At 43.3% G+C, this 16167-nt stretch overlaps 1 protein-coding gene across 5 annotated transcripts in view; it reads left to right on the plus strand.

Moving 5' to 3' along the window:
- LOC144679833 (RNA-binding Raly-like protein) overlaps positions 1–16167 on the plus strand; it is a 1075847-nt gene that overhangs the window by 932108 nt on the left and 127572 nt on the right. For all 5 annotated transcript variants that reach the window (XM_078540665.1, XM_078540664.1, XM_078540668.1 and 2 more), the window contains one exon: positions 8650–8763. In XM_078540665.1, the coding sequence (XP_078396791.1) occupies positions 8650–8763 (114 nt within the window). The remainder of the gene's footprint in view (positions 1–8649; positions 8764–16167) is intronic.

A 16167-nucleotide genomic window follows, 5' to 3' on the forward strand; every position in this document is an offset into this window, starting at 1 on the left:
GCAGCTAGTGCATGGGTGAAGAGAGCATGCTTTCCGCTTTTGTGTGCTAATTTGCTCCTCATTTTCAGCTTACACTGCTGGCTAGCAACAATGCAAAAAATAGAGCCAAATGTGTAAGTCCCTGTCAGTACACAGCCTCTCCACCAGCAACTCATGGCAACTGGGTCCCTCATGGCCTCAGACTAAAGCTTCAGAGGAACTCGGAGGAGGTTTGTCTCCCAGACATGCAGTGTTCGGGCCCACTGGCATGTGGACACACCCCGGTACTCATCAGCCAAACTCCCAGCTATGGGCAAACAGCTCCACTGTCTTGTGGATACCTGTGAAGAGTTGAAGGCTAACCCTGACAGAAAACCTGGAGTGGAGCCAAACGGCGGACTGACGTCTAAATATGTTTCCAGCAACTCCTGCAACCAAGCCGGTGCCAAATTTGCATTCCGACCAAATTTGCATTTTGACCTCAGGGGTACCCTGACAGTTGGACAGCCCAAGGTCTCCAATCCTGGAGAAAACAGTCCAGTTTCACTACAGAGCATTAACACAACACAGGAGACAGCAGTTACGAGTGATAAGCCAAACTTTACTGGTGTAGAGAATGGGTGCTATGGGCTGTCTCCTCAAGTCTTAAGATGCTGACTTGCCATGTTCCATCTGCTTTTTTTTTTACTCACTCATGGGATGTGGGCATCGGTGGCTGGGCCAGCATTTATTGCCCATCCCTAATTGCCCTTGTTCAGAGGACATTGGTATGGGTCTGGAAGCACATGTAGGCCAGACCAGGTAAGGACAGCAGATTTCCTTCCTTAAAGGACATTAGTGAACCAGATGGGTTTTTACAACAACCAACAATGGTTTCATGGTCATCATTAGACTTTTAGGGCAGAATTTTCGGGTTGACGAGCAGGGTCGGGGCACGCTCGTTGACGTGTACAATGATGCACGGTGACATCAGGCACGTGTCTTGGCATCATCATGCATCATTTAGATTTCCAGTTCGGTGGGTGAGTCGGCTGCATGCCCACTGAACTGTCAAAGGCCTATGAAGGCCTATAAAAACTAATTAAAATAGCTAAATGAGCTGCCTGTTGGTGGGCAGGCGAAGAGCCAGGCGGAACCTCATCCACAGGCGGGATGAGATTTCAAGAAGTTTTTGTAAATTAAATAAAGTTTATCATTAATGTTCCTTGACATGTCTGAGCTCATGTGACACTGTCATATGAGGGGACATGTCTTAAAATATTTTCTTTCCTTTATTTAGCTTTTAAAAACTTTAACTATCTGCACTCTTTCGCGCGAACTCGAAATGGTGGCGGAGATCCAATCGGAGGCGCCGACAGGGTTCGCGTCCGCTCCCGCACAACCCCACCCCCCCCAACGGAGGGGAAATTCTGTCCTTAATTCCAGATTTTTATTGAATTTAAATGCCACCATCTGCCATGGTAGGATTCGAACCCAGGTCCCCAAAATATTACCCTGGGTCTCTAGATTACCAGTCCAGTGACAATACCACTACGCCACCCTCTCCCCATACTTCAGCTGGTGCTTGGAGCTTAGAGTCTCTGCTCAACAAGTGGATGAAATTCATCACACCAGGCAAGCAAAATGAAAGATGCCAATCATGCATGGGACTGTCATTGACTTGCAACTGGATGATAACATGCAAAAGACAGCTGTGATCAACATGGAACTTGATAGGCTGAGCATTGACATAGCTTCCCTACAAGATACCAGGCACACTGAGAGCAGATCGCTGAGAGAAAAATATTACATTGTTACGACTGGGATGGGAGGAGTGTACAGTTTCTCTAGCCCCATTACTCCACAGGTCACACTGTAAGTTTAAATGTTTAAATTACTGACAAAAATAGTCAATTGTTTACCCTCACTACTGCTAGACCCGGAATAAAAGAGTCTCCAACCAGGCTTCTTTCATTAAACTCAGAATGATTGATTTATTATAAAACAAAACTTCCTTTTTACAACAAGTTGTAAAACTGATTAATATGCAATCTACCCCTTTCAAAATCCCAACACACATACACACACACACACGCAAAATAAACAAAGGACAAGACAAATAAGGTCTCTGCAGATGAAAGCAAAACACTGTGAATGTTGGAAATCTGAAGTAAAAACATAAAATGTTGGAAAAACTCAGCAGGTCTGGCAGCATCCGTGGAGAAAGAAACAGAGTTCACATTTTGAGTCCATATGACTTCTTCTGCAGAGATTGGTGTAAGAGAACACTATGAGAAAGTATAAAGTTGGAAAAGGTCTTGATGCTGTCGATTTGGTGTTCCCGCGTGCAAAGAAGGAGCATTGGTCATTAGGAGTCATTAGCCCTAATATCTTCCATGTGGCTCAGTGCCAAATATTGATTCGCTCTGCTGTGATGTACCTTGTGTTATGGCATGGCTGATGGTAAATGCCCAAATCCCAAAAGGGCGACTTGAAACAGCTGCCAAAATGGTTTTTCAATTTGTATAGTGAGGAAAGGTTCTGGAATCGGGAAATTATGTCCCCGACTACATGTGATGATTTTATAGTAGAGTAGACATTTATTAAAAGAATAAAGAAAAAAAACACAATTACACTTAAACACAAGATGGCTTCACACAGTAAACGGTACTTTTAAACAGTTCCACAAGATCTTAACTTAACTACACTCAGAGCTAACTTTCCCCTTTTCTGTTCAGCAGCTATCCTTATAGATTTTCAACGTCTATAGAGTTCCAGTAATTTTTACCACACAGTGTCTTTTTTCCTTGGGGTGTCTTCTGAGGCTGACAGCAATGGGGCCTTCAGGTCTGGCATTGTTCACACTGTCTTCTGGGAGTTCTGACCAGCTATGCTGCTGTCTTCTGGGAGATCTAAATAGTTACCCCCTCACATAGGCTTCAGTACTTCCTTAAATGCGTTCCTTCCCTTTAATCTCTCTGTTGGGTCAACCAGTCTCTTTAGAAATGCTTTCTTCCCAGATTTGATTCGACTCTACTTTAGCTCTTAGGTTTTTTTAAAAAAGTAAACTTACCCTATATTAACTTATTTACTTACACCTTTTTACAATCTGCATGTACCCCCCTTTGAACTAAAACAACTCAATTCAAAACTACTCCTGTTATTGCTTTGTGTAAAACTCTGATTGAAGTTCCTCTTGGTTCATTAACATATCAAAACCATTTCTTACTGCCAGCTTTAGACTCTTGCAGTCACTCTGGCTCTTACTCCAATTACCATATTTACATCCCAGACAGTCGTCTTCCAGCACGTAAGAAATATGACAGGGTTATTAACAGGAGAAAAATATTACAATTTCTTGTTTTCTTGACACTTGGGATTTTTGCAATGCTAGGTGTGCCATATTAATATGTCTTTTGTTGGGAGGCAGAAGTGCTTCTATGCTTTGCAGTCAGCACTATTGTTCTTACTATGAACATTCTATTGAGTCTACCGCTGGATATATACACAGACCGGGGGTGGAATTTTCACTCCTGGGTGAGAAACAGGAGTCAGGACTGCTTCTGGGTCCCAAATCCTCCTCCAGGGGAAAACAATTCCTGACCTGGGATTTTCATGGAGGCTCCCCCTTTAGCATGGAAATAGGTTCCCTATCCCATTCCGAGTGGCAGGTAGACTCTTGAAGATGAAGAGTTGATCAGAGGCCTTGCAGCTTGAGGGTAGCAGCAGTCTGTAGTAAACGTTAAGTTACTGAGAGGATGCTTCAGCATGGTTGTGTCCTCTTACCAACTTTTTTGAAAACTTAAATAAAAAGCAGAAAACGCATCCAGTCCACCTATGTTGGGGGCTGGTGGGAGGGGAAATCCCTCTCCAGGTTGGCCTTTGGATGTGCCTGCCTGGAGCACTGGCACCACAGCCTGCTGCTGGGGGCCCGCCTCCAGGCAAGTGAACTATCTCTGTCATGTCAAGAAACTGGAGGCTTACTGGAAAATCCCAGCTGGCCTACTTTCAGTGCCCTTAACAAGGCTCCTGATGAGTCAAATTGGCTTCCAGCCTCACGGGTGAGTAACCCTGACAGGGCCCGAACCTGCCTCGGCCAGAATAGCCGGTGTCAGGAACAGGGTCAGGAAAGCAGCGCGCCAGCTGGCACCAGTATTTTCAGGTTTCATCTGCCTCTGTTCCTGACCTTGATGGGGCCTGAAAACTCTGCCCGCAGTTGGTGCTAGAAGAGGCAAAGGAGGCCCCATGCATATGTTTAGCAACCTCATTTCCTACACAACTTAATGTGTGTTCAGCACTTCCGCCTCACATCTGTCACTCACATTGAGCAACATTACGCGTTGCACACCAATAGGAGCCCTGCACCAGGGCATGAACAGTTCTTCTGTAACCTAGACATGACAGTGCCCCTCCATTTCTTTTCTGGGCTCCAACTGTTGGAGTAAGCAACATCAACCAGTTTACAGTTTGCTGCCGAACAAGGGATATGGTAGAAGTGTTTTACTCCGAGAGGAATTAATTCTCCTTCCTCACCAGCAGGCACCTACAGGTGCAAGGCATTACAGACTGCAAACATATTGCCTTGTGTACTCCACGGGAAGACCCAGGGATCAGTATCAGCAGCAAGGGATTGTACTCACCAGGTGTCCTGCTCATGCGCAATGACTGGCAGCAAATTATGTAGGTTATTGCCTGATTCCTGGCAGTAATCATGATGCTTTTTGCCTTGTGTGAATCCTCAATAACTCTTCTATTACAACAAGATCTTCAGGTCAGAGGCTAGCTGCTGTGGGACAGGGGTTATTCCCTGTCAGTTAGCTCATGAGCCTTGTTTTGAACCTGGGCAGAGACACTGAGAAACATTCCAGTCAGGGTTATGCCTCTACAGGAGCTCTAATAGAGCACAGAATCAGCCTTCTGTAGTAAGCAGCTCTCAAGAAATTCCACAATATTGACAGTCTTCAAATTCACCATTGTCTGCTTCATCCTCCATAAATTAGCTCTGCAAGGGTCCAACCCACTGAGATGCCTGGGGGGCGGGGGGTGGGGGGGTGGAGAAGTGTAGGAGCAGAAAAATCAGCAGGAAGATCAGGATGCTAACAAAGAGAAAGGGACACCAGTTGACAGAGCTGTGCATCATTGAGCACTTGAATGATCCCTCCACTCCCTGATACACCAACATTTCCTCCTCCCATTTCCATATGAAAATCCATGAAATGTGCGTTTTTTGGAGTTACACTCACAGTACATTGAAAGTTATAAGACCAAATACTAAATTAAGAATAACCCAAGATGCTTCATCATCTTAATTTCATATTTCCAAAAAATTAGCATTATTGTAGTTTGTGCTGCAACATATTCTGTATCTGTGCATTAACATTTGCGAAGCAGGTTTTGCATTGTTTTCTTGTCACAGGTTGCATTATGGCATTTACTTCTATTAACAAACTTGACCATTGATCTTGTAATAAACTTTATTAGATAATAGTGGATACATTTTCCCATGCCCCTGGAGCTAAGAACACAGTATTTACCCTATTTACAGCTTTGTGCCAGATATGCTGGCATCTAGCTTTGCAATATTGATTTCTGCTAACCCAAGAAAGCATCTTGCTATTTCAGCTCTGCAGCTACAAATTGAGATGGAGTCTCATCCATGAAATAAGCTTTCCAAGCTTAATCTCATTGGTAGGAAGGCTTTTAGAATTGATACCCTGGGACAGAATTAACAGCCACTTTGCCAAATTTGGATTAATTAAGTAAAGCCAACACATTTGTTAAGGATAAATTGTGTTTAACGAACTTGATTGAGTTATTAGATGAAGCAACAGAGAGGACTGGTGAGAATAAAGCAGTTGATGTGCTGTATACGGACTTGCAAAAGGTGTTTGATAAAGTGTCACACAACAGGCCTCTCAGCAAAGTTGAAGCCCATGGAATAAAAGGGACATTGGCAGTATGGATACAACATTGACTGAGTTATAGAAAACAGAGTATGCAGTGAACAGTTCTCGGACTCAAGGAAGGTTTACAGTGGGGCTCCCCAGGGGTCGGTATTTGGACTACTGCTTTTCTTGGTCTATATTCATGATCCAGGCATTCAGTGTGCAGGTATAATTTCAAAATTCATAGATGACAAAAAAACCATTAAGAATTATGAACTGTGAGGAGAATAGTTTTAGACTTCAAGTGAGCATAGACAAACATAGAATGAGCAGATGAGTAACAGATGAATTTTAATGCAGTGAAGTATGAAATGATGCATTTTGGTAGGAGGAACAAGGAAAGGCAATATAAAATAAAGGATACAATTCTAAAGTGGGTACAGAATCAGAGAGATCTGGGGGTATATGTGCACAAATTATCGAAGGTGGCAGGGAGATTGAGAAGGCAATTCTTAAGGCATAGGGAATATTGGGCTTTATAAGTTGAGGCATAGGGTACAAACGTAAGGAAGTTACAATTAACCTTTATAAAATACTGGTGCAGATTTATGTGGAGTATTGTGTCCAATTCTGGGCATCACACTTTGGGAAAGATGTGAAGACATTGGAGAAAAGATTTATGTTTCTGTGAGTAAGTGACTTCAGTTACCTAGGTAGATGGGTAAAGCTGTTCTGCTTGGAGAAGAGAAGGCTGGGAGGAAATTTGATAGATGTGCTCAAAATCATGAGGGTTCTGGGCAGAGAAGATAGGGAGGAACTATTCCCATTGGCAGAAGGATCGAGAACCAGAGAACACCAACTTAAGGTGAATGACAAAAGAACCAGAGGTGACATGAGAAAAACACTTTAATGCGACGAGTAGTTAGGATGTGGGCGATACATCCTGAGAGTGTGGTGGTGGAGGCAGATTCAATCATGGCTTTCGAAAGGGAATTGGATAAGCACCTGAAGAGAAAAAAATTTCAGGGCTATGGAGAAAAGGCCAGAAAGTGGAACCAGCTGAGTTGCTGTTACAGAGAGCCACAATGAGTGAATGGTCTCCTTCTGCACTAACCATTCTATGATTCCCAGTGCACAAATTAAACATGGTAGCCCCCAGAACTGTGATCCATATGGCTGGGTTGGCATCAGCGAGTGTCACGAGCATCAGTTAAACAGCTGTTAAACTGCTTGATAAATGTGAAGCCAGCATTATCAGAGGTAAGGCAGGATTGGCTACACATTTCTGATGTTAACATTGATGCCAAGGTAGTGAAAGATTGCTTCCAACTCAAAACTCGGCAAGTTTCACATGGAAGGATATTAGCTGCAATATATCTCAAAAAGCAGGAATGTTAATGAACCTAGAATGAAAAAGGGAAAACATACCTCAATGTCCCATTTCATTTCCCTCAGTTAATTAAATGCTAAAATCATCTTTGTATTCAGCACAGCACACAGGCATGCAAGCACATTAAGCATGTTATTGTCCTTCAGCTCTAAGGTCATATTGAAACACAAATATAATTACGCATTATAAGCATTAAACACGTCCTACAGCTACCTAAGTATATCAAAGAAAGAAACATTTCAATCAAATTGTTTCAAGGTTTGACTTAAAGATGTCATTTGAATTTTGTAATCTAAATACTATTAATGTCGCATTGGTCCTTAATAAATGCACTTGACATCTGACAGAATTACTGAGATAGACTTTATGTTTAATGTTTATGTATTAAGTTTTCTTATTGACAATGCTTATAAATATTTCTTTGAACAGCTGTAAAATAAAGGATATCTTTTCTTATTTAACTTTTATATTTATATTTAAGATACCACTACATTTAGTTTGGTAGTGTTTGAATAGACAAAAGCAATAAGGTAAGAATTAACTCCTTCGCATTAAAATAATGGTGCAATAGGACTATAAGGTATCAAGATTCATTCATCCAGCTGCAGTTCCCCAATTAACTGTGAAAATGATTTGGACCTAAGGAAAGATGTCAGATTGGTCAGAGTAAATATGTTTCAGCAAATTTAGGTCTTTCCAAGTGTGAAGCCTAATGTAACGTTTATAACCTGATGTGCTTTTGCATTTTGTGCAATAAATTGATAGAATGCCCTGGGCAGAATATCTCTCCATAGGTGTATTAATGAGCAACTGCATGGAAGAAACAGTATATTGAATCTAGATTGGCCACATCCTGGGAGTTTCAGCCTCCAAAAATGAAGAGAATTAAAGCCTGTGTAAATATGTTATAAGCTAATATAACGTGCTAGAACTTTTCTCCATCCAACTCCTAGAGTTGCAAAGATTTTATTTCAGAAGCGGTGAACAAGTTATTGCTTATTGATATTATCGCTCACTTTTTTCAAATTAACCCATTTGCTTGGCTATTTTGGAAAAACGGTAAAGATTTGTATCAGTAAAGAGTTAATTCAGCTCTGAAATATCATTTCTGAACGCCTCATTTATCATAACGTGCAGGACACAATTATTTGCATCTGATAAATTTTAATCAAGTGTTTGTCATTCCAAAATCTGCTTTGCATTACGATAAAAGAGGTAAAGGAGCAATATGATGGTTGTATGTAGATTTGTATCACACATGATAGATAGGAAATGAAAATCTCATAAGAAGCCAGCAGTGATCAGATTTCCTGAACTGTTCTTTCAAATTGAGGCAACAAACTGTAGGAACTGTTGTTTTATTCTAACCAAAGATGAAATTGTATGCATTTGGAATGTACGCTTCTTTGTCCCCAGTGAAATCAGATGAGCTGCAGACAATCAAGAAGGAACTGACCCAAATCAAAAACAAAATTGACTTCTTACTTGGAAGACTGGAGAAGATTGAGAAACAACAAAAGGCAGACGCCGGTGGGTAGCAATAAGCACCAGTAACAGACAAGTCATCTTGAGATAAATTAAGCCAGTGTAGTGCCATCAGTCACACTGACAGGTCAGGAAGGATACATGGCTCAAAGTGACTTTCATTACATAACAAGCTCTTAAAATTTTATTGTAATGTAATAGTTACTTTAAATCAAATGATGCCAGCAACTGAAGCTTAAAGCAGAGAAGGTTGTCAGTTTTATTCTAAAGATAATTTGGAATGTTATAATGATATGGATGAGAAGAACACAATCATTTTCTGAATCCCAAGTGATCTGGGTAAATTTGTGCACATCACAGTTTTTGGATATTTACTGCCACTCGATAGTACAGAACTTGAATATCATTGGAAAGAAAGGCATGTTGCTGAAGCTTTTTGTCTTGCACTATCAGGACAAATGCAAGAATGCCAAATTTCAAACGATCACAATAATTTATACTATAGGACAAAAGGTTGCTGATTGGTCGGCAAGTCAATTCTGATTGGCCGAGGCATTGACATGGAGAAAGCAACAGAGAACTATAGGCTATCCCAAGCTCCCGGGTACTTCAAAAAAAGTGCAAGGCCTTTTGTTTGCAGAGAACGGGTCCCTGCGTATGAATGTATGTCGCTTCTAGAAAGCATAAGTGAGCCACATTATGAGCTTGATTTATTATCTTAAATTGGTTGTAGCACACTCAGGAATGTTCAGCAAGTGCTGTCCAATCATGGAATCATATCTAACAGTAGGCATTTTTGGGGGGGGGTTTGAAGCTTGGGCTGGTTGAGTACACTAACCCACTAATGGGCTCTCCACAACTGCCTACCATAAGCCTATCTTCACCAGCCAATGTACACATTGGAATTCATATAGCTCCTCAATCTATAAGATTGACCTTATCAGCAATCTTGTAAATAGGGCCCTAGTCATTTGCCGACCTTGCAAACCTGACTCAGAAATAGAGCGCATGAAAGCTATCCTGCAGGACAATGGCTATCCTGATCAGATCATTGTTTGCTGTGAATCGTGCAAACTCGCAAATGGGCCAAAGGCTGCCATTTTCAGACCTGAAAAGTGCCTGGTCTACCTCAAATTACCATAGAAAGGTAAAGTATCTCAAAAATTTGAACAACAAGTTAAGCAAGCCTTTTCACACTGCTACAATGCAGTTGCTACGTGAGTGGTGAGGTGAGAGTGAACGCCCTTGACATCAAGGCTGCATTTGACTATGCGTGCCTTCAAGGAACCCAACCAAACTGGAGTCAATGGGAATAAGAGGGACAACCCTCCACTGGTGGAAGTCATACCTAGCACAAAGGAAGATGGTTGTGTTTGTTGGAGGTCAGTCATCTCAGCTCCAGGACATCACTGCAGGAGTTCCTCAAGGTAGTGCCCGAGGCCCAACCACCTTCAGCTGCTTCATCAGTGACCTTCCTTCCATCATAAGGTCAGAAGTGAGGATATTGACTGATGATTGCACAATGTTCAGCACCATTCGCAACTCCTCAGATACTGAAGCAGTCCATGTCCAAATGCAGCAAGACCTGGATAGCATCCAGGCTTGGGATAACAAGTGGCAAGTAACAGTCGCAAGACACAAGTGCCAGGAAATGACCATCTCCAACAAGAGAGAATCCAACCATCGCCCTTGACATTCAATGGCATTACCATCGCTGAATCCCCCACTATCAACATCCTGGGGGTTACCATTGACCAGAAACTGAGCTGGACTATCCATACAAATACTGTGGCTACAGGAGCAGGTCAGTGGCTAGGAATCCTGCGACGAGTAACTCACCTCCTGACTCCCCAAATCCTGTCCACCATCTACAAGGCACATCAAGAGTGTGATGGAATACTCTCCCCTTTCCTGGATGAGTGCAGCCCCAACAACAATCAAGAAGCTCGACACCATCCAGGACAAAGCAGCCCGCTTGCTTTGCACCCCTTCCACAAACAAACTCTCCCTCCACCACTGATACACAGTAGCAGCAGTGTGTACCACCTACAAGATGCACTGCAGAAACTCACCAAGACTCCTTAGACAACACCTTCCAAACCCATGAACACTACCATCTAGAAGAACAAGGGCATCAGATAGATGGGAACACCACCACCTGGAAGTTCCCCTCCAAGCCACTCACCATCCTGACTTGGAAATATATCACCATTCCTTCATTGTCACTGGGGCAAAATCCTGGAACTCCCTTCCGAAACAGCACTGTGGGTGCACCTGCACCACATGGGCTGCAGCGGTTCAAGAAGGCAGCTCACCCCACCACCTTCTCAAGGGCAGTTAGGGATGGACAATAAATGCTGGCCTAGCCAGCAAAGCCCACATCCCTTGAATGAAAGAAAAAGCTAACAGGATGATACAGTCAGTCCAAAAAAGACTTTCTGCCTACCATACAATTGAGCAAAGTCATATATGAATTGAAGTGCTGGTGTGATGCCATGTCTGTAGGCTGTATATCCCATGATTGGATGATTGAATCAAACAGCATGTTCCTTCGGTTGCTTATATTATGTAGAGTATAGACTGGCCTCAACCAACCTGCACTTGCAAAACCCAAAGCACAAGTTAGATATGATTCTGTGAATGGATAGCACTTGCTGAACAATCTTTAGTGCTAATAGCCATACTAACAACTAATTTAAGATGATCAGTGAAACTCGTAATGTGGCTCACTCATGCTTGCTAGAAGTGACATACATTCATACACAGGGACCCGTTCGCTGCAAACAAAAGGAATATGTTCAACCTTGCACTTTTTTGAATTACCTGGGAGCTTGGGGAGCCTATAGTTCCCCATTGATTTCATCATGGCAAGCTATCAGCCAATCAGAGTCAACTTACCAACCAATCAGTACCCTTTTCTCCTACAGTATAAATTGCTGTGATCGTTTGAAATTTGGCATTCTTGCATTTGTCCCAATGTGTGCAAGATGAAAAACATGCCTTTCTTTTCACCAATATTTTGGATATTTAATGGTTAGTTTCTGATTTTAAAAATTGACAATGTCATTGGCAAAGAGGAAAATACTCTGATTGGGTGTATGATGACACTAGTTCCCTCAGTTACAGCAGGGCACAAGGTTGGAACAACAACAATGATATCTAACCTTAACCTTTTGTCTGTTGGTTCTGTGGGAATCTAATAGGTATGGCATGTTGGGGTGGTGGTGGGAGAGCTGGGGTTGAGGGTGACGCCAGGGTGGGGGTTGGAAAGGATGAGAAGATTCATAGGGATGAGTCTATGTATTTGGAATGATGAGGTCAGTACTTTAATTTAGGTTTAAATGCCTTAATTTTTCATTCTCCAAACTTTTTCACAAATAAATATAAATTCTCATCCCAGTGTCATGATAATGAGACTTTTGCATTACAATGTAACCTCAGAGACACCTCTGAGTAATAGGCATTATTTTGTGTCCCGGGAGTCATGGTACTTTTCAAATAAATCATAATGTAAAACCTAAGTGTGGGTTTTTAATGTGTCTAAAAGTATAATGTTTATAATTGATCTTCATCATTTTAGTTTTATACATATTCATGTTACAGACTAACCAATGGCTTTTGGTCCCAGATTGCATAATCCTGGGGTTCTGTTGTTTTTGGAAAAAAGGTTACATGTAGTAAAGATGTTGTACCACATACCCCCAATCTTCATATTTCATAAAGAAGCAGCATGATTCAGACAAATTAATTTCAATGTTCTGAGGTGAATATATATGCAAAACATAATAGGTCACTACTGATTATCTCAAATTTCAGCATTTTTATTTTAATCCCATCTGGTACCTTGAGATGGTTCAAGTACATCTTATCCACATTGTGGGATTGTAGTCAGTTTTCGTTGTGTAAGTAATTTTGACAGCAATTCAGTTGTTAATGATTTTGTTAGCTCATAAGTAATTGCTGCTATCCAATACAAAATGAATGGGGCAGATTTTAATTCCAGACATGAGATGTACAGGCAGTGGAGGACCACTCACTCAACTGTTCCTGTGGTGGGACATCCAGCCAATTTTAAGGGCTGGGTCACATTAAGCTGCTGTCGGCAAGCTTCACACGCTGGACAAGCATCTGTCTGCACCCTGTCAGCTCTGAGAAGGTTGGCAGGAAGGTAGGTCAGGATGGGGAAGTGAATGACTGCAAAGTCGGGAGGCATTGGCCTGTAATATTCACTTGCTGCTCCTAGCCCTACAAAAAAATAAATTTGTGTTTACCTTTTAGGGGCTTTTCTGGTTCTCTTCCTTGTACAACTGAGTGAACTGTGCATAGTGCACCCTGCAAACAATTGTCCCTCTAATTATGTCATAGGGCCCTAGTTTGCATATAGTGATGAGCATCCTGCCCGATTTGGGCAGGATGCCTGGGCTGGCCAGAGGAAGGCCCTCTGCAATATGCTGGTGGGTGGAATCTGAGAGGGAAGGACCAATAAGTGCAGGATAGCTACTTTTATCCTGCTGTGACCCCATTTCTGCTGGCTGAGCCAAGATAAGATTGGCTGGACCCAATTATAAGGTCATCACTGCCCTATTTCCACCCCCTATAAAAAACTAAAAATGTTCTCATTTTGCCTTCATAGTTTGGCTTCAAACTATTGCTAAATTATTAGGCTGCTTATCCGACATCCAGTACTGGATGAGCAGAAATTTCCTTAAATTAACTATTGGGCAAACTGAAGCCATCGTTTTTGGTCCCTGCACCAAATTCTGTTCCCTACCTACTAACTCCATTCCTCTCCCTGGCAACAGTTTGAAATTACACCAAACTGTTCACAACCTAGATGTCGCATTTGACCCCAAGATGATCTTCCGATCTCATATTCGTTCTACCACTAAGACCACCTATTTCAACTTCCGTAACATCATTCAGCTTCACCCCCTATCTCAGCTCAACTGCTGCTGAAAACCTAATTCTTGCCTTCGTTACCTCTAGACTTGATTATTCTAGTGCACTTCTGGCTGATCTCCCACATTCTCCGCTGCATAAACTTGAGGTCATCCGAAACTCTATTGCCCATGTCTTAACTCGCAGCATGTCGCATACCGCTATCACCCCTGTGTTCGCTGACCTACATTGGCTCCTGATAAAGCAACATATTGATTTTAAAATTCTCATCCTTGTTTTCAAATTCCTCCATGGCCTCACTCTTCCCTATCTCTGTATTTTTCTCCAACCCCACAATCATCTAAGATATCTGCGCTTCTCTAATTCTGGCCTCTCGTGCAGTCCCAGTTATAATTGCTCCACTATTGGTGGCCATGTCTTCAGTTGCTTAGGCCCCGGGTTCTAGAATACCTTGCCCTCCTCCTTTGAAACACTTCTTAAAATCTACCCCTTTGGCCAAAATTTTGGTCATCTGACCTAATATTTCCTTACGTGACTCCGTGTCATACTTTGTTTTATAATGCTCCTGTGAAGCACTCGGGGACGTTTCATTATGTTAATGGTGCTATATAAACACAAGTTGTTGTTGTTACGCTTCTTACAAACATCTCAGGACTAAGCATTGAAAAATATGTTGGGATCCCTTCAGTATCAAGATTAACTTAGCAAAAGGTTACAGCTAAGGTCAATGTTTATATGTTGATATTTATGATGTGCATTTTTATTTCTGACTGTTATCTTCTCTGCCTGGCCATTCTCACTGTCAAGACCTTCTAAGATCTTGTCATTCGACAAGATGGACACTGTCATTGTTGAAAGTAGCATGGTCTGTTCCAGTTGTGATGAATAACAGCTAGAAGAGACCAGGCTACTTCAGCGGTTATTATGTTTATAGAAATCCATTGGCTTCTTTTATGTAAGATTATCTTTTTGGAATAGGAGCATTGGCCTAGAGTTTCCAAGAATAATAGTCATCTCCAGGACACTTCTGCAAGTAAAACTAGGTCAACTCATTTGCAAGACATTGGCCGGAATTTTCCGTGCCCGCTGGTGTCGGGCGTGTTCAGTGACGTGAGTGGACAACATGGCATGATCTGTCTCACGACGGCCTGAAACCAGCTCGCGATCGTCCGTTCAGCCCCCCCACTGGCCGGCAGCGTTTCCTGCCTTTGGACATCGGGAACCTCATTGTAATACATCAGCATATCATTATTAGGCCTGCCCGCCGGAATCAGACCCCCCAGCTGGATCGTCTGTCCACATCGGCGGGAAAACATGCCGATGTAAAACACATCTTGGCAAGTGTGACATGCAGAAGTCAGGGCTTACCACCAGGGCTTTGCTCACATCACAGACATCCGAGAAGCAGAAGATGCTGGAGCCCGACACCAACGGCACACGGGAGGAACGTCCATGGCATGCCGGGTGGATTCTCATGAACATGGCTCTGCTGCGAAGCAGCGCACGGAACTTGTATAGTCACAGTTGGTGCTCACAATGGATGATAGTCGAGGGGTGGGAGAGGAAGGGCTAGGATCGGCTGGGAGAGGAAAAGGTATTGTGGGGGTGAGGTTGGGGTTGGGAAATGAAAGCGTCAGGATAGGGGGAGGTTGGGAGGGAGAAAATGAAGGTGTCAGGATGAGGAGAGTTTAGGAAGGGGTGAATGAAGGTGTCACATAGAGGGAGGTTGGGAGGGGGGAATGAAAGTGTCAGGGCGGGAGGTTGGCGGGGAGGAGGGGTATCAGAGAAGACTGCAACTCGGGAGGTAGGTGTAAGAGGAGCAGAATGTGCAAGAGAAGGAGTGCGGAGAGGGGAGGGTGTCCATGGGGAGGAAGGGGTGTGGAGAGGGGAGGGAGTAAGGGTTGAGGAAGAAGTAAGAGTGGAGGAAGGAGCTAGGAAGGGGGTAGCAGTAATGTTGGAGGAAGAAAGAGGCTGCAGGAAGAAGTGAGCTGGAGGAAGAGGAAAGGCTGGAGGAAAGAGTCAATAGGGAGGAGGAACTTAGGGTGGCTGAAGAGGTGAGGGTAGAGGAAGGAGTCAAGAAGTGGGACAGACTAAGTGGGGGGTGGAGTACAGAGGGGTGGGAGGACTAGGGGACTGGGGAGGGAATCCAGAGGGGGAAGGGCTGCAGAGGTGAGAAGGGGTTCCGGGGGTGTAGGAGTTCTGGGTGGAAAGTTGTTCCGGAAGAGGGAAGGGGCGTGAGGGGGCGGGGGTGATTTGCAGGTGAATATGCATGGAAGGGGTCAGATGGTTCAAAGTCTGTCTCCTGGGGAGCGAACTGAGGGTGGGCGTGGTATGGAGGAAGGGTGAGAATGACAGAGGGCAGAGTGAGGCAGTAGGGTGGGAGGGTGAGAGCTTGATGGTAGTGATAGAAGGGACGATAAGGGTGGTTGGTGGGGACCCGGAGGCAGACACGGACCCTGGGGGTGGGATGGAGGAGGTCAGGGAGGTGAATGTGGATGGGGGTGGGATTGTCAGGAAGGAACGGAATGTACACGTTCACCTGGATACCCC

This window comes from Cetorhinus maximus, chromosome 4 (assembly GCF_964194155.1).
Source record: "Cetorhinus maximus chromosome 4, sCetMax3.hap1.1, whole genome shotgun sequence".
Lineage (NCBI taxonomy): Eukaryota > Metazoa > Chordata > Chondrichthyes > Lamniformes > Cetorhinidae > Cetorhinus > Cetorhinus maximus.